An 18,598-nucleotide genomic window follows, 5' to 3' on the forward strand; every position below is an offset into this window, starting at 1 on the left:
GGTTAACTGGAATTTCCCCCGCTACATCAGGCCCGGAGTTCTTGCTCAAGGGCTCAGCTTTGGAATAGTGGCCTATGCCCCCGGCCCCAGGACTGACAAGGGTCGTAACCACTCACTAGCAATGACATCAAATAAAATTAAAAACAAAAACAAAAACAAACAAACAAACAAACAAACCCAGGGACGCCTAGGTGGTTCAATAGGTGAGCGACTGACTCTTGGTTTCAGCTCAGGTCATGATCTTGTGGTACCTGAGTCTGAGCCCTGCATCCGCCTCTGTGCCCGAAGCCTGCTTGGGATTCTGTCTCCCTCTCTCTCTGCCCCTCCCCCTGCTCGTGTTCACACTTTCTAAACAAATAAATAAATATTTCAAAACGAGCCACGACCCTGGTTGCAACGGGGTCCGATTCACCAGAATTCAGGTATCGGGTTGGTCTCTTTTCTTATCCCTACGTACAGGTGACGGATCAGACTCAGAGAGAACTACTGAGTGACCTTTCCAAGGCCACACAGCTAGCAAGAGGCAGGGAAGAGACGCAGGCCCACGTCCCTCCAGCTCCAGAGTCTGAGTTCACCATCACTGCCTTGCACCGCCTCTAGGAATAAATGCTTAAAAAAAACCAAATTTGTTGACGCTCTCTGGCTTCTCACTGGATAGCAGGTGCCCCACAATGTACGTATCAACTTATTTAGTCCCCCTAACAGCCCATTTTACAGAGGAGATAACCAAGAGGGGCAGTCTAAATAGACTGCCAAGGCCCACAGCGAGGAAGTGCAAGGTCTGGATTTGAAGCCAGGAGGCTGGGGCCGGGGCACCATCCGTCATACACAGATACAGCACATTACGTCTCTGAATGTGCAGGATGGAAGGACGAGCTCAGGGACGAAGCCACTGGGACTGAGACCCGACCACCGTACTCCTCACGCCCCCCTTCTTCAAAGGAAGGGCTCGGACGGAACAATTTCCATGGTCCTCCCAGCCCCGGAGGGAGCTTCTGCCCTTGCTGCCTCGGTTTCCCCACCTGTCATGCCGGGGAATGGGATCTACATACTCTCTTGGGCCCTTCCCAGGTCCACAGGCCCTAGATTTCACCTGCTGAACCCCCCCTCCCAGGAGCACCCCGGAGACTGGTATTTCTTTCCGAAGAAGAGAAACCCCATTTTCTCCAAACCTTCCATCTGCCCACGTGTGCACCTCCGTGGATTGCTGTGGTGACCACCACCTGGGGGACACTTCGCCCCACCTTAGGGGTCGCTCCCTTCTCTCTGGGAGGGGGGGGTGACTCCTGCAGAACCCAGGTGGCCAGTTCTGCAGATTCTCGGTGTGTGTGGGGGGGTGCGCACAGGTTGGGTTTTCTCGGTGCAGAGGCCCAGGAAGGGCACGTGGAAGGCCTCCCCCCCTCCCGCCCCCCTCCACGGGCTTATTATTTTTGTTGGTCTGACATTACCACCGGGCAGGGAGGACAGAGGGCCAGGTCTCCAAGCGGCTGTCCCCGGGGAGACACCTGCGGTATCTGGAGGGCTTTCCTTGAAAAACCAACCAAGAGCAGAGACCCAGGCCTGCGGCTCTCTTACCCTGTCACCCATCTGTCAGCCTGGCTGTCGTCTGGCTGTCTGTCCTCTGGGCGTCAAGTAGGAATTCTGGAGGGAAACTCTTTCCTAGCGGCTTGATGTTCCCCCCCCCGGGGAGGGCCTGGAGCAACCTGGAGGTGGGCTACGAGGCGTGTGTATTGGGGGCCGCCCGCGCCTACACCCCGGAAGCTTGAGAACGTGCTGCTTTCTGGGTCTCCCGCCAGGTGGAGTGAACAGGCCGGGCCTCGGGTTCTTCCCAGAAGATTAGGAACCGCGTTGGGGTGCACAGTGTGGGGGGGGGGGGTGTGGGGGGGTGATGAGGGTGGAGTTGGGAGTTGGCCCTTCCCCCTCAGCTGTCTCAGAGTCGCCCCCCTCCACCCGAGGAGGACTTTGTGAATGGAGGCAGAGTGGGGGGGGATTTACAACCCCCCCCCCGCCACGAACACTGAACTTTCCCACTCCTTACATTGTGGGTGGGGAGGGCGCGGGGAGGACACCCCTTCCCCCCCTCCCCTCCCCCTCCCTCCCCTCCCCCCCCCCCCCCGCCGGACTCCGCGCAGGACCCCCTCCCTCCCCGCAGCCGCAGGGTGGGGGCGGGCGAGGCGCGGCGCGGGGAGGAGGAGGAGGAGGAGGCGAGGCAGGGGCGAGGTCTGCTTCAAGAAGGGGAGTGCGGCCGGAGGAGCTCGCGTTTTAGCAACTTGGAGAGCGCGAGGCGGCGGAGGGGAGGGAGAAAGTTTGCTTCCCCGACGTCAGCGCCGGGCGGCGGGGGAGCGGGGCCGAGCGCGGGGCGGCCGCGGGGCGCGCTCGCTCCGACCCGCGCCTGCCACCCGCGCCGGCGACCCCGGGGCCCTGGCGGGCATGGACAGCGCGGCCGCCGCCGCCGCCGCCGCCTTCGCCCTGGACAAGCCGCCGCTGGGCCCGGGGCCGCCGCCGCCGCCGCCGCCGCCGCCGCCGCCCGCGCTGGGGCCCGGCGACTGCGCCCAGGCGCGCAAGAACTTCACGGTGAGCCACCTCCTGGACCTGGAGGAGGTGGCGGCGGCCGGGCGGCTGGCGGCGCGCCCCGCGGCCCGGGCCGAGGCGCGGGAGGGCGCGGCGCGGGAGCCGTCCGGGGGCAGCAGCGGCAGCGAGGCGGCGCCGCAGGACGGTGAGTGCGGGCGGGGCGGGGGCGGGGGGTGGGGAGCCCGGGGGGAGGGGGGGGCGGCCGGGGCCCGGGGTGGGGGCGGGGGGGGGGGCGTGGGAACGGAAGCGCGGGGTCCGGCGGGGGCGCGCGCTCCGCGGGGTCCGGGACGGGAGGGAGTCGGGGCGCGGACGCGGCGCGGGACCCGCCGGGGGTGCGGCTGCCGGGTGGGGGCCGTCGGTCTGCGATCGGGCGGGCTGCGGGGACCGGGGCTCTGGACCCGGGGAGGGGCTCGGCCGCCCTCGGCCACGGCCGCCGCCGCAGGTCGTGGGAACGGCGGGGACGTGTGCCGCCTTGGTGCCCGGCCCGGTGGGGGGTGGGGGGTGGGCAGCGCTCGCGGCCGCCCCGCCAGGTCGCCCGGGAAGTGGGTGCGATCACTGCCAAGTCACAGCCGGGGAAACCGAGGCTTCCGAGGGGCAGGGCAGCCGGGTCACACGCTTGGGTTTCAGAGGCCGCCCCGCTTCCTCCTGTCCCACCCCAGCTGCGGCTAGGTCTTAAGATGGGCTCCTTGGCGGGGGTGGGGATGCCTGCCCCCCCAACCCCACCCCCAGTTTACCCCACCGGCGGCTTCCTAGATGGACTGGCCCAACCCTAAGGAGCCAGCGAGGCCTCTCTCCTCTGCCGAGGTTAAAGGTCATCAGTAAAGGGCTTTAAAAACAAACAACCCACCCAAGTGGCTTTTTTCAGAAAGTCGTACTGGATCACTGGGGCCTGAGCCCTGGGTGAGACCAGGAGGGTGGGGGGAGGGAGAGATGGAGATACAGCAAAGGTGCCTGGCCCTGGACGTTTCTCGTGGGAGCCGAGGAAGGACCGGAGTCCCCACAGCTCGCCTACAACCTGTAGAGTAGCTAGGGTGGCTGAGACCACAGCCAGGTCCCCTAGCTCCGGGGAGCCAGCTGGCCTGCTGGAAGCTCTGGGCCCCTTTAAGAGCCCTTCCCACCCCCTCTTGGGGACCCCCACTTCCTGCACCAGCCTCCAGGTCTCAGGGGAGCCCGCCCCCCTGGCTGGCTACATGCCCTGCTTTTCAGATGAGAGGAGGTGCAGGGGGCACCGAGGTGACTCCAGCCTCGCCTGAGACCTTGTCCAGGAGCACGTGTGTACGTGAGGCGTGCCCGACTCCCAGCCGCACCTCACGGAGCACCCAGCTGGTGCCGTTGCTGGCTCCCTCCCGGGGGCGTCCACTTGCCTGCCAGCCACAGCCTTCCGGCATCTCTCTGCACCCTCCAGGGTGAGCACGAAGCAGGCCGACCCACCCGCGGGAGCTGGGGTTTCCCTGATGGAAAAGTGGAAGCGAGGTGTCTGGTTTGGGCCGGGGGCAAAGTGGGTGCCTTCTGGTGCAAGAGGAGAGGGGCTCTGCCAGCCTGAGTTCGTTCCAGGACCCCAGGGCTCCTGGGAGGAGCGGCTGGCTCTGAGCTGGCTTCCCCTAAGAGGAGAGGAGAGGTCTCTGATTTTACCTGGACGAATGGGGGACCCCCGCTGGGGGTGGGGAGAGAAGGAGGAGCAAATTGAAGGTGAAGCCAAGAAGGAAGGGCCAAAAGGAAGGACAGGAGAGAAGAGAGGGGCGCAGAAGTGGCCGCGAGAAGAAGGAAGGAGGCACGGGCTTCCTGCCCTCGAGACCTGGCCAGGGGCTGGGTGCCTGTTTCCAGCCCAGCCGTGGGGAGAGACGGTGGAAGGCATCGCCGCTGTTGGGACACAGCATAGGTTTCCCAAACGCAGGGTTTTTCTGGGGGTGTCCCAGAACTGCTTGTGTCATCTGCGGACACAAGTGCCTGGACAGGGCCACTGGCAGCCCCCAGGGAGCTCAGTGGGTAGGGGGCCTCCCCAGCACCCCCCTGCCCACCCTAGCCCGGCCACCCTCAGTGAGAGCCCGCGGTGGGGGTGGGGGGGCTTTCCTTTCCCAGATGGGGCTTCCGCACCCTGGGGGCACCAAGGCCCTGGGGACAGGGAACGCACTGGGTGTGGGGTCGGGTGGGGTGGGGCAAGAGCGGTGGCAGCGGTCTGGCCCCCAGAAGCGAGCATCTCCCACTCAGCTGTGAAACTGAAACGTGCATGGCCACCGTGGAGGGTTCTTCGGGAAGCTACACGTTTCAGTTTCAAGGCTTCTCTGTGTTGGGGATCACATCTTTCCCCCTCACGTTTGGTGTTAAAACGCCCTTTCTTTCATGAACTGGGGATAATAATTGGAGATTGTTTGATTTTAATGTCCTTACTTGGCAAAATTAAAAGGAGGTAACCCTATACTCATTCCTTAGATTGAAAGCAAATCACTAGTCCATGAAATCCAAATGTTTTATATAGAGTCAAGCGTCTCCCCAAGGCCAACTGGGCGCATTCCAGGGGTGCCCGCTGCCGGCAGAGTTCCTCCCGGAGAGGCAGGCGGGACGCAGCGGGGGAGGGGACACTGTATGGCTGTCCCCCTGGCCCGTGAGACTCCCTCGGCTTGCTCTCTGCGTCTGGGCCTGCAGAGAGAGGGCAGAGGCCGGCTGCTCTGTTCTTTTTCCATTTGCTTCCCTCCTCAGGCAGGTGCCCCCTCCCACTGCCACTCACTGTGGATTCCCGAGTCTCGAAGTCTCCAAAGTGGGGGAGAAGGAACCTTCCCTCCCGGGATCTCGGTGAACCCAGCCTGCATCACGGGACCCCTTTCCTAAATAGGCAACCAGACCTCAGGGTGTCGGGACTCTAGACCCCAGGCCAGCAGGCACGGGGCCCTGGGCTGTGACTTCGTCCCCCAGTCCTGGGCCCGCCTGGAGCCCTGGCGCCTCGCCGAAGATTTGCCCGTGCTCAGAAGTGGGTTTTCCTGTGGCTTCTGGAGCTGTTTCTGGGTCCAAAGAAAACAACTGACACCAAAGAGAGATGTTCCCCCCCCCCATTAAAAATTAAGGGCTAATGGAGAAACTCATGAGTTAGAAAATTGATACATTTTCAGTCCGCCAGGAGAGCAGGCTCAAAATTAAAAAAAAAATTTTTTTTTCTTCCCTTTTGTTTTCACAAAGCCACCAGTAGATGTGGCCGAGCCTCGCCAGTGATTTTCCCAGAGCAGGCGTCCCCGGAACTGGCCGGGAAGGCTGTGGCTTTGCTGGTGACTCAGAGCAAAGCGGGGTCTCGTGTCCCTCCCAAATCAAACGCTGAGGTCCGCGCCGGGCGCTGAGCTATGCCAAGCACGTTAGGAAAATAAACCCTCGTTTGCTGTCTTTGCAGTGACTTACAACAAAAGAAACCACATTAATAACTGAGATTTTCTTTAAAGCATTCCCTCCTGTGGGCAGGGCGGAAACAGGGATGCGGACACACTGTGAAAATAAACACGGCCCCTGGAGCCAGCCGGGTGAGGCCCCCAGCCCGGGAGCCCTTCCCCCCCCCCCCCCCCGAAAGCCATCTGGCTGGTACCTGGTTTGGAGACCTCAGGACCACTCGGGTCCACTGCCCGGAGATTCAGGACAGCCGGGTGCTTGGAGGCTGAGGGCACAGGCTGGGCCGGAGGGCAGGCTGGAGCCCCGGGTGGGGGGTTCTGGGCTCCCTCAGCCACATCTGCTAATGGGGGACCAGGAGGCCAAGGGTGAACCTGGTTTAGGGTGGGGGCCTGCCCCTTCCCCGGAGTAGCGGACCTGAAGGGACCCCTGAGTTCTAGAGACTGGCCGACCTGCCTTCAGTTCTTAAAACTTTTACTGTGGCGAAATGTATCCAAGAGTCAGCCCTTTAGCCATTCAGGGGCGCTCAGCGCGTTCACGCCGTTGCTCAGCCGTCAACTGCTGCCCGTCCCCAGAACTTTCTCAGCATCCCAGACTGAGATTCTGCCCCCTTGAAACGCTGACTCCCCACCCCCCACTCTCCTCTCTGTCTCTCTGAATCTGACAACTCTAGGGACCTCACGTAAGCGGGAGCTTACGATGTTGCCCTTTTGTGACACTTAGCATGATGTCTTCTGGGTTCGTCCATGTCGTAGGCGTGGGTCAGAATCTCCTTTCTTTTTACGGCTGCGCAGTATTTCGCTGAGTGCGTGGGCGTGTGTGTGTGTGTTTGCGTGTGCTCGCACGTGCCACGTTTTGACCTGTTCATCTGTCGGTGGACACGTGGATGTTTTCCACCTTTTGGCTGTTGTGACAAATGCTGCTGTGAGTACGGTGTGCAAATACCTTTTCAAATCCCTGCTTTCCTTTCCTTTTTTTTTCTTTTTTAACGTTTATGTATTTATTTTGAGAGAGAGATAGAGAGTGAGCAGGGGAGGGGCAGAGAGAGAGGGAGAGAGAATCCCAGGCAGGCTCCGTGCTCTCGGTGCAGAGCCCGACCTGGGGCTCGAACTCACGAAGCCGTGAGATCATGACCTGAGCCGAAACCAAGAGTCGATCGCCCAACCAGCTGAGCCCCCCGGGGGGCCTAGAGCCTGCCCTTCTTCCCTCTGGCCTTCCTTTCCTGGCATCCATTTCAAGGGGGCCCCAGGGGGTGGGAGGGCGGGGGCAGAGCCGTCTGCAGTGGGAGCCCTGGCTTTTGCTGCCCCCTCCGTGTGTGACCTTGGGCACGTCACATCCCTTCTCTGGGCTCAGTTCCCACCTGAAAGGGGGAGGCAGTGCCCAGATGTTGGAGGGGCCCCTCCCGCCTTTCATTGTGATTTGATCCAGGTTGAGAAAACGCGCAGGAACGTGGAGTCTCGGGGGTCTGGATCTTGGCAGGGCCTGGTGAGGGCAGCCCCCCAGCCTGTGCCCCGGGTAGGGAGAGAGGAGGGTGAGCGAGACGCTGAAGAGCCAGGCCTAGAAGCTGGGAGCCCAGGGGAATCCAGTCTGAGAACTGCTGGGTCGGCCGGGCTGGCGGGAGGGGCGCGTCTCTGGCTTTTTGTCAGCGGGGTGGGCACTCCCTGTTTTAGTTCGTTGTCCTCTAGGTTCCAGGGTCGTCTTGGTCCTCTAGTAAATCATCTGCCTGGAGCTTGGGGTGTGGCACAGGACCCTCGGACCCGCTAGCACCCCATAAGGGCAGAAGCTCAACAGGGCCCAAGCGGTCGTTGTTCCCTCGCGGAAGATTCCGGAAAAGTAGTTTTGGAGCAGTGGTGAGAATGCCTGTTTGCACACCACACTTGAGGCCCAGAAGGCATTGCCAAAGACGACAGGGGGAGAGCGGACCTGATGTCCCTGTAGGTGCGGGGCGCCCTGAGTGGGTGCGGGAGGCAGCACATAGTAGGTTCTCAATAAAGGGCCTCCATGGCAGCTCACTGGGATGCCCCACGCCTGCCCTGTGAATCAGGCAGGGCTAGTGATTTACCATCCCTATTTTGAGGGGGCCCAGAGAGGCAAAGCAACCTGCCCAAGGCCTCCCAGCTGGGAAGGGAGGGGTGGGATTTGTTTGGGGCACTAAAGGGATGGAGAGGCGGGAAGGGCTAGGCCTTGAGGGCTGCACAGAGTGGGGCTGTGGGGGTAGGCCCTGTGCCGTGTTCAGGGTTTCTAAACGTCTGAAGACAAAGGAGGGCTTCCGGTGGCTCGTCCTAGGCGGGGACGTGGGGTCAAACGGGATGAGGCAAAACCTGAGGGGCGGTCGTGGTGTCTAAGACCCAAAGGACAGTGGCTGACCCCAGATGGAAATGAATCTTAGGGGGTGATTAACGGGGAGCCGGCGGGCCCCCTGAACACATCCGACACACGGCACATCAGGGTCGGGACCTGGCCCGGGGTTGCCCTGGAGTTGGAGTGAGAAGTCGGTTGCGGGAGTAGAGAGAGCGGACGTGCCGGTGAGGCCATGACCGTGGCCAGCGGCCCTGAGAGGCACGTTCGCTGAGTGCTTACCGCGTGCCAGCCGGGGCTCTACCCGCCTCACCCCTGTTGTCTCCCCACCAACCACAGAAGTGGCTCTTTTTAGTACCCCCAATCTTTTTTTAAACATTTTTTTAATGTTTATTTTTGAGAGAGAGTGCGCATGGGAGAGGGGCAGAGAGAGAGAGAGAGAGAGAGAATGAGGGAGACACAGAATCCGAAGCAGGTGCCAGGCTCCGAGCTGTCAGCCCAGAGCCCGACGCGGGGCTCGAACCCACAAACCGCGAGATCGTGACCTGAGCCGAAGTCGGACATTTGACCAACGGAGCCACCCAGGCGGCCCCCCATCCCCATTTTATACGAGGGAGATGAGCCACTCGCCAAGTCACAGCTTCCCGTGAAGCTTCCCAGGTCTGTCCAGTTCTGAAGGCCCTGCCCTCCACCACTGCCTAAAGCCATCCCCGGAGCCCCCAGAACGTGGGCTGGTCCAACCGGGGATGGCCACTCCCAGGCGGATGTGGGCCGCACTCAGGGGGCATGAGGCAGCCTGTGGAGGGGTCTTTTCAGCAGCCCGGCCTGGGGGAGACGAGCAATCCTGGCAGTGTTGGGGGGGCCGCCCAGCTTGGGGGGTTTGGGAAGGTGTGAGCTGAGCGGGGGACCCTCTCCTGCCCAGAAACGTCCAGAATGGCCTATCCCACCCTCCGCAGGCCTATCTCCAGCCTCCCGGACACAGGAGAGCAGTGGAGGGTCCTTGACTCTGAGGAACATCGATAGGACGGCCCCCTTTCCTAGTCGACCGCAGCTCCCATACTCATTCATTCATTCATTCATTCCGCAGTCGTTTTCTGAGTGCCCACTGTGTGTCAGGCCTCGAGCCCCTACCAGCCGCCCAGGCTTTCGGATTTCGAGCCCAGTGAGCTTAGAGCCACTGGCCCAGAGTGGCGAGTTGTACAAGTTGCCCAGAAACCCATTTACTCGCGACAGGATCATCCGGTTGCCTCCGTCCGTTTCAGACACAGAGACGCCCCCCCCCCACCCCGCACACACACACTCGCACCCACAAACCCTCTCACGCCCACCCACACTCACATCCGTACACACAAGCCCACTCGTTCGCACACACCCCCTCATCAACACACATGAACGTGCGCGCACACACTCACGCCCGCAACGCTCACGCCCCTCCGTGAGGGCTCCAGCCTGGCCCAAGCGATCGCGTCCAGGCTCTTAGTGGGCAGGGCGGCCGCAGGCAGCCAGTGAGCAGTGAGCGGCCAGAAGGCTCTGGAACGGGCCAAGGGTTAAGTGCCTTTTGTGAGGTGGTGAGTAGGAGAGCACCGTGGGAGCTTCCTGTTTAGACAGAGGTGGGGAAAGTCATTGCACGGGCTCCCGTGCTGAGCAGACAGGGTGCTCTGGGGGGTAGGCGAGGGCACAGCGGGCAGGGGGCAGGAGGCAGGGTGCTCCCCATCCAGGGCTGCTGCCAGGAAGGAGCTGTGGCCTCCCCGGGAGCGTGGGCTTGCTGGCAATGGCAGGGGCAGAACCCCTCCCAACCCCCCCCACCCCCGCCCCCAGCCAGAGCCCAGGAGTCGTGGCATCTTAAGATGTCCTGGGAATCAGGTCGCGGAACAACCCGGATGCTGTCACCGCCGCTGGGAGTCTGGCCCCTTGCTCTGTGTCCCTTCCACATCTGGGAAGCTGCCTGTCCCCAGCCTGGCTCCGAGGGGCCACCGTGATGACAGGCGCCGTCCACATGGGGTACTTTACAGCCGGCCATATCTTTTATTGCGTCCTAAAAGATGAAGCGGGCTCTGGAAGGCATTGTGATCCATTCTGCTTTTCTGTGCATGGGAGGGGCAGTTGGGACCTTCCAGTCTGGGGGGCGGCAGGGGGCGAGGCGTTACAGAGAAGCCAAGAAGCTCGGACCTGGCGGCCCAGGGGGGGACCGTGGTCTTTGGGGAAGCTCCTTGGTGGGGGGCAGTGAAAGGGGAGGAGGCCGGGACAGGCACCCCTGGGAGCTTCCGCAGCGGGCCCTGAGCAAGCACCTTGGTCGCCTGAGACCCCACCGGGTGAAGGTTTGTCACAGCTGTGACACTGCTGCTCAGGGGGTCGTAGGTGGGGCCCTGGACATGGCCTGTCGCTGGTCTGAGGGGGTTTGGACCCAGCTGTGGGTCAACATGTGGCCCCAGAAAGACGCACCTGGGCAGCCGGTTGAAATGCGTGTTCCTGGGCTCTACCCCAGCCCGTGGAATGGTGCTCCGTGGGCCCGGGCACCTGCATTTAACAGGTTCCCACGCACTTCTACGTGCATCAGGGGGTGCACGTTAGAATGGCGGGCGCCACCGAACCCTCAAAACCCCCTCCCGGCGTCCCGCCCGCCAGCGGCTCTCCCTCGCGGGGGTGGGTCCCCGGGGGGCCCCAGGAGGGCGGCCACCTGGCCCCCCCCATCCCACCTCCCGGTCCATCCTCCCCTCCTGCCGTGGGCACAGACATCTCCACGCCAGAGATGGCGTTATTAAAAGTGACATTTAACCAGAGCTGGAATTAACCACGCGGATGGCTGCAAACCTCGGAATCAAAGCGCGAGCCGCCGGGCGCGCCTGGCAGGGGTCTGGGCCTCTCCGCCGCCAGAGCTCCGCGCCCCGGCCTCCCATATAAAACCCCCGCGGAACGCCGAGGTCTTGAAAGCCAGTGCACCTCCTTTCATTAGACTAACAAATAACACGTAACAGAAAACATCTGTTAACAGCAGCCCCTAATGTTCTCAAGATGGTGTCGCGGGCGGCCGGTCCAGCCAGCGGGCAGCCAGGCCGATCAGGGCTCGGGTTCTGGCCGCCCCCCTCCCCAGGGGGGGTCGCAGGGCCCTCGGGGGAGCCGGGCACCCGTCCCCCGTCTCTCCTGGGCCCCTGCACCCTGTGCGGCCCGGGGGATTCCTTCTCCGCCTTTCCTTCCTCTGACTGTCTCCCTGCTGATGAGAAGCAGTCATCCGAAGGTGTGTTGGCGGGGCGGGGCGGGGCGGGGGGGGGGGGGACAGTGCAGCGGGGTCCTCCCCCCCACCCCCTGCCAGCCGTGTGGCCTCGGCACGTTTCACAGATCTGGGGAAACACGAGAGCTGGCTGGCGGGGGATACGTGGCGTGAGGTGGTCAGCAAGGGTGTCTGCTGCTTTGATTACCGTCGGGGAAACGGAGGCTCCGAGGGGTCAAGCGACTAGCCTGGGGTTACACAGGGGGCGGAGAAGCGAGGCCCGAGAGAGCACAGGCCGGCCCTGCCCTCGCTGAGGCCCCACGTCCCCTCAAAGTCCCCACCACTAACCGCACGGGCCCGGAAGGCAGAGGGGCCTGTGGATGCCGTATCTTCCCAGACGGAGGCCGGGAGACCTGAGCGCCACCCCCCTCCCGGGACCCGGAGCATCGTCTAATGGCCGCTTCCCAGACCGAGGGAGGGCAGTCCGGGAAAACAGCCCAACGGTGGGAGAAGAGACAGATTGGCACTTTGTCCCCTGTTTCCCGTCATGGTGAAGCTACAGAAAACAGTTCTTCTCGTCGTCCCCCGAAGAGACCGTTAAGCCCCAGCCCTCCCCGCCCCTCTCTAAGATACGCCTTGCTTTGGGGTTGCAAGGTGACGGGCTGGGGCGCGTTAATTTGCCCGTTCGTTCAGGGCACACGTGGTGTTGTTCTGAGACATCGTGCGGGGAGAAGACACCAGGGGGACGGGGGAGCCCTGGTCCCTCACCGGGGAGGGGAGCGCGAAGGCAGGGTGCGGTCTCAGCCGGCCGTCCCCACCTGCCTGGCTCAGCACAGCACTTCACGTGCAGCTCGCTGCTGAATTCTCTCAGCGGCCTTAGGAGGGCAGGGAAGCATGATCCCCATCTTGCAGATGAGGAAACTGAGTCTCAGAAAGGCAGAGCGAGGTGGCCCAAAGCCGCTGAGGAAATGTGCGGTGATCCCCAGAGCCTAGGGACAAGGCTGGTCACCCCCAGCCTGGGCCCCTAGGTGGCCAAGCAGCCCTGACAGGGAGGGACTGCGTCTCCCATCTTCCTGGTTCTCACCTGGAAACCTCTGCAGTGACCCCGAGGAGGGCGCTGCTTTTCCAGGGACACCCTTGGGCAGAGCCTCGCCCCCAGCGGTCAGGCAGGGGGACTCCGGGCTGTGCTGCGACGCAGGGGCTGGGGCCGGGGGCCCGGGTTGGGGGGGGGGCCAGGAAAGGACCCCAGCCTTTGGGAATCTCGTGTTTCCCAGACACGTCGTGTTTTCCCTGGGAAGGCCGGCCCCTCCCCCAGAGCCGTCTGCCCTGCCATCACAACCCCAGGCTGACCCCCAGGCGGGGCGAGTGTCAGGGCTCGAAGCGGGAAATTGCTGGAGACAAGAAGTAAAAATGGACTGCTCTGGTTTCACCGGGAAGGGAAGAGGAAAAGGCGAAGATCTAACGTGGCCGAAAGCGAGGTCGCTGTTGAAAGGCGATCGTTGCTGTTGCCGTGAACTCGAGTCCGGGCCGAGCAGAGCTCCCAAGAGGGCGGCCTTTTCGAGGGGCTGATTTCTCTCTCAAGGGAGGAAGAGAATGGGGGAGGCATCCCCTGAACGCTTCCCTCCCTCCTTCCACAAATATTTGTCGAGCACCTACTCCATGTCGGGGGGTGGGCTAGGTCCTGGGGTCCCAGCGGGATCAAGGGAAGTGTGGTCCCCGCCACAAAGATGTCCTGGCTGCCCTGAGGACAGACAAAGGGGCCCCCTACCTGGCCTGGAGGTTCTGGGAAGGCTTCCTGGAGGAGGCGGGATTTCAGACTGTACCTAAAGGATGAGTGGAGTTAGCCAGAAGAAGAGGTGGGGGAAGGGTGTCTGGGGTGGCGGGAATAGCAGATACAGAGGCTCAGAGGTAGGAAAGAGATTGGCTGTTCCAGGAGCAGAGGGGTGTGAGGGAGCACCGTGGCGGTGGGCCAGCGAGCAAGGCCTGACCCAAGACCCGCCGTTTTTTGCATGAGGAGCGGTGAGAACGCTTCCGGCTCGTCTGTGGGTGTCTGGAGTGTCTAGAGCACCCAGGGCCTCCCCAGGAGCTCTCCTGGTGAGCCAGTGAGCCTGTCGTGTGGGATATGAGTGGCTCACTTGGGAACAGCAGGTGGCCTGGCTGTCCAGAGCGCCCAGGGTGCCCCTGTCTCCAAAGGAGCCGACCCCAAGCCCTAACTGGCTGCCCAGGGCCCAGTCACTCTGAGATCTGAGATCCCGAGTTGGGGAGGAGAGACTTTGCAACAATCCTGAGATCGGAGCTTCATTCGCGGGCCCGTTAACAAGGCGAAAGGTTGGCCCAGGCCGTCCGGCCGCGAATCCCTGGAAGGACGGAGGGGACGTGGGGTGCTCGTGGCTGGGTCGGGGCAGTGGGGCCGGCTGATTTGTGGGCATGTTCATGTTCATCACGATCATCCACCGGTCCAGACCATCTATCGTGCACCTGCTGTTTGCTCAACCCTCCGTGGTTCCTCTCATCAGTCCCTCCCGGATACTCTAGGAGGAAGGTAGTCTTCTGGCCCTGTTTTCCAGACAGGCAGGCTGAGGCCCAGAAGGATGAGCTATGTACTGAGGACACGGGGGTCCCGGGTCTGAGGCCCTTGCTCTCGGCGTGTTTCTCCGCCTGGCTGGCCCGGGGCCCCTGGGGCTGTGCTCACTCCGACCTCATCCAGCCTCTCCGGGCTTTGCTTATGGGAAAGAACAGAGGGTCCAGCTCGACCCTGGGACAGGGACAGCCTCCCTGGACCCCTGTGTGGCTCCATGGCGACACCAGCATAGAGACAGACAGCTGGTCCCAGAGAGTTCCAGTGGCTCCCCTGCCTTGTCAGGGGCAGGACATGTCGCTGGTGGGGTCCGGCCTGGCTGTGGGATTCTGGCCCCAGCCTCACCCCCCGATTCGTGACGATCTTGGGAAAGTGCCTTCTTTCCCTGAGCCTCATGTTCTGCATCTGCAGAATGGGCGTAATGATAGCAGCCGGAGCTCGGATTGTTCTGAGGAGTTGGCGAAATCAAGCAGCTCAGAGCTCAGTGCTATGCCCCCCTGGCCAATTTGTTTTCGTGTTCGCTCTCTCTGCCGCGTGGGAGGAGGAAGCAGCCCAGTTTGGGACTGCCAAGCCCTCCCACAGATGGAGAAACCAAGGAGGGAGAAGTTTCCCGAGGCCCCACAGGAAAAGGAGCTGAGATCGGGAACAGAGTTCTGGGTCCCAGGAGCTGGCTCTGGCGGCCTTTGCTGGGACCTAACTATGCTTTCCAAAGAGGGGACAGATTATCCAGCCCTGGGTGCCCCCCCCCAACACACCCACAGGACCCAAGCCCCACTGCCCCTGCCCAGCCCTGCCTGGTGACCTGGGGTCCCCTCTCTGGAAGGACGGCACGGATTTGCTGCAGCCCCAGCCTGGCTGATACGGGCTGCTCGTTCCCGTGCAGAACGAGCCTCTTGCTTTATTTCCCGTGGCCCATATTGTAACCACGTATAATTTCATGACAAATGCCGTCTATAAAACACAATGCAAGTATTTTTATAATGTGGCATTTGAGGTTAAAAATTCAAATGAGAGATCAATTGCCACTCCTAGAAGGTCTGTGCATAAGATGGCTCAGAGAGGAAGGCTGAGATATTCAGATATGCTCCCTCAGGGATTACGGATGGGTTCTTGCCACATGTCTAGAACAGGTGTGTGTGTGTGTGTGTGTGTGTGTGTGCACACGCGCGCGCGCACACACACACACACACTCAACTGATCCGAGGGCCCCAGCAGAGCTGGTTTAGACACGGTGTTTGCCTTCCTGGGAAAGCTGATCTCGATGCGGGCTCCTGTCTCTGCCCAGGACCCCAGTTTCCTGCTGCCCACCGGAAGCAGGTTCTGTGATGATTAGGCCGCCCCAAGTTCATGGGGGCAGATGGCAGGGGGAAACTCACAGAGCTTGGGGGACCAAGAAAAGAAGGTACCAGGTTTACCTCTGCTGGCTGCCAGCTCTCAGCTTCTCCCTAAACCCTCTCCTCCCTCCAGCCCTGAAAAACCAGACCCGGATGGAAATCTAAGTGAAGAGTGGGTCCGTGGACAGGGCAGACGGCATGGGAGGGAGCCCCAGTCAGGGAGGAGGGAGGAGAGCTGGGCCAGTCCCATTCCAACGGGGCCGGAGGCGGGGGTGCGTCTCCTTCGGCACCCAGGGGTCAACCCGGAGCCCCCACAGAAGAGCCTCAGGGTTCTGGAGAGTTCCATCGTAGCTTCTTGGGCTCTGCGGATCGTGAAGAATGTTCGCTGCTTTCTTTAAACCGGTGTCCTCTGCACGGCAGATTTTCGTCTCTACCTTCCCCCGGTGCAGGCAGGTCTCTGACATGCAAGCCCCCCCCCACCCCCCCCCCCGTCAGGAAGGCAGAAGTTCTGAGGAGTTCGTAGCCAAGCCTGCAGCCTGGTGGCCTCCTTGTGTGTCCAAAGGGCCCCAGGGAGAGGAGGTCCAGAGTGGGGGCCAGTGAGTCCGACCAACCCCAGATGGCTCTCTGGGGCAAAGGGCTTTCCCTTTCGGGCCTCAGTTTCTACATCCGCAAAGTGGGGATAATGACAAGTGGGCTGTGGGGACGCAGAGTTGGGAAGCGCTTAGGCTGTGCTCTATCATTACTGCCATTGCTATGATTAGCGACTCACATGCGGGGGCCCTGAGAGAATGGGAGGAGGAACCCGCCCCACCCCTGGCAGCTGCTGGTCCCTAGGGTCCCTCTTCTCCCCAGCAAGGGACAGAAACTGTCGCAGCCCAGACTAGCTCCATATTAAGGCAACAGCTCTCTGCCCACCCCGAGCCCCGCCGTGGGCAGGGCAGGGGGAGTCGGGGCTCGTCTGTTCCCCTTGTCTGCTGGCCCTGGCACGGGCAGGAGAGGAGGGGTACATGCAAGCAACAGGCCGAGGTCTCCGCGGTGGGCACCCCACCCCCCAGGCCACTCCTGGCCCTGCTCTGGTGAGCCATCAACCTCGCTCCTTTGGGTGACGTCCCTGTCCACAGAGAGCCCCTGCGGGGACCCCCTTCATAAGAGTGACAAATCACCCCCCCCCCAGAGGAAGCTCTCACCCAGGCCTGAGCCCAGGGCACACATCTCCCCCGCACCTCCGTCTTTACAGGAGGCTGTCAACACTCCCATTTTACAGGTGACAAGTGGAGGTTCCTCTGCTCAACATACACTTCTTGAGCCCCATGCGATGTGCAGCCACGGGGTAGACATCCAGCCGTCAGCCTTTAGCGGCTTCTAGGTAACAGGAGACAGGCAATTAACTGATAATGACACAGACGGGGGAATTGAGTGCAGTGCCAGTAAATTCCGCCGAGTTGAGAAGCACAGGGGGGGCCTCCGCGGCTCAGAGACGGGAGTTGCCGTCCCAGGACTGCACAGCCAGCCCCTGGCAGAGGGATCCCTGCCCTCCCCGTGGTGCGAGCTGTGGCTCACGAGGGCCCCTCCGAACAGGCCGCAAAGATCCCCGGCCCACAGTAGCTGGGAGAGGGGTCCGCGACCGCCCACGTGGCAGGGGCAGGGCTACGAGCAGAGGAGCGGGGTTGCCAAAGGCGGGTCCACAGGTCTCTCCGGTGCTGTACTTGGAGGAAGGGGGTTCCCCTCGTGGGGGGCCCGCCGCCCTCGTTCTGCTAGGCTAGGGATGTAGGTGAGGCTCCAGCAGTGTGCTAGTCAGTGCGGTCGCCCACAACGGAGAGAAAACCGGCCCTGAGCGAGGAGCTTAGGCGAGAGCAAGATCGTGATGTGCGTAACTCAAAAATGCAGGGCGGGACTTCAGGCCCGGCTCCATCCAGGAGCGGCCAGCGTCGCTCCCCCAGGGTCTTGCTCTGCCAGGACTGGGTCCCTGCCCACGTCCGGACCAATCACAGAGGGGCTGCGTGCCGATTGGCCGAGGGCTGGGCTGTGTGGGTAGCGGCTTCGCCCAAACCCTCTGGGCCAGGAGGAAAGGAAGGAGGCCGGTCCTCTAGAGGGGTGCTTGCACCTATAAGGAGGTGTTCCCCAAATAGCACGGGGGGGGGCGTGCTGTGCTTGTTTGGCATGTATTATCTCACCTAATACTCACAGAGGGGCCTTTATGTCCCGCTTTGTAGACGAGGAAGCCAAGGCTCAGAGAGGTCAAGTAACTTTCCCGAGGTCACCCAGCCTGTGTTTAGAGGAGCTGGACCTCGTGTCTCAACCGTGACCCTCAAAGCAACCAGTGTCTCTCCAGGTGGCACCGGGGCCACCCTTCTGCCGTCTTGTCCCCTTCCAGCAGCCGTGTCACTGAGGCCCCGTGACACGGTGAGGACACTCTGTGTCCTGGGCTGAAGGCCGGTGGCAGGAAGACACGGAGGTAGCTTCAGAAGGGGGCTGTCACTGCCCTCGCCTGGGAGCTGGGCCTGTCAGGGTCTTGCTGGACATAGGACCCCCTTCCGGTAGCGGTGTCCCCCTCCCGTGACAGCAAAGACTCCATGGCAAGTAACCTTTATCCACAGCCGAGAGCGGTGGCGGACTTTGCCTGTCCGGCTGCCCTGTCGTCATGTGCGGTCAACGTGCCCTCCCCCGTTTGTTAATGACCCTTCCACCTTGGATCCTGGAGCCAATAGAAAACTCTATTGCAGGGGCGCCTGGGTGGCTCAGTCAGTTAAGCGTCAGGCTTCGGCTCAGGTCATGATCTCAAGGTTCATGGGTTCGAGCCCCGTGTCGGGCTCTGTGCTGATGTCTCGGAGCCTGGAGCCTGCTTCGGATTCTGTGTCTCCCTCTCTCTCTGCCCCTCCTCTGCTCATGCTCTGTCTCTCTCTGTCTCAAAAATAAATAAATGTTAAAAAAATTAAAGAAAAAAAAACTGTATTTCACATCTTTCATTTTCCTGGGCTCTTAAAAAAAGCTCCTGGGCCCTAGACATTGTGGCTCTAAAGGCTAAACGGAGCTGGGCTGTGAGTCATTCATTAATTCATCCGGTGTTTATTGAGCACCCACCTAGCGCCAGGCACCATTGTCAACGCAGATGACCCTGGACAGGGACAGAGGGAAACAGGCTGGTGCCGTCCAAGGGAGCTTAACCAGTGATGGTGAAGCGGTGGGGGGAGGCAGACAGGTCCCCAAGCTTTTCTGGGCTGGGGAGGGGAGGGTTCCCACGGG

At 61.9% G+C, this 18,598-nt stretch overlaps 1 protein-coding gene across 1 annotated transcript in view; it reads left to right on the forward strand.

Moving 5' to 3' along the window:
• Positions 1-2,430: 2,430 nt before the first annotated feature.
• The window catches only part of PRRX2 (paired related homeobox 2), a 41,071-nt gene continuing 24,903 nt past the window's right edge, over positions 2,431-18,598 (forward strand). The window contains exon 1 of the mRNA XM_047100249.1: positions 2,431-2,716. Within this exon, the coding sequence (XP_046956205.1) occupies positions 2,431-2,716 (286 nt within the window). The remainder of the gene's footprint in view (positions 2,717-18,598) is intronic.

This window comes from Lynx rufus, unplaced genomic scaffold (genome assembly GCF_022079265.1).
Source record: "Lynx rufus isolate CCGP_SWC_20201006 ecotype Redwood Valley unplaced genomic scaffold, mLynRuf1.p SCAF_10, whole genome shotgun sequence".
Lineage (NCBI taxonomy): Eukaryota > Metazoa > Chordata > Mammalia > Carnivora > Felidae > Lynx > Lynx rufus.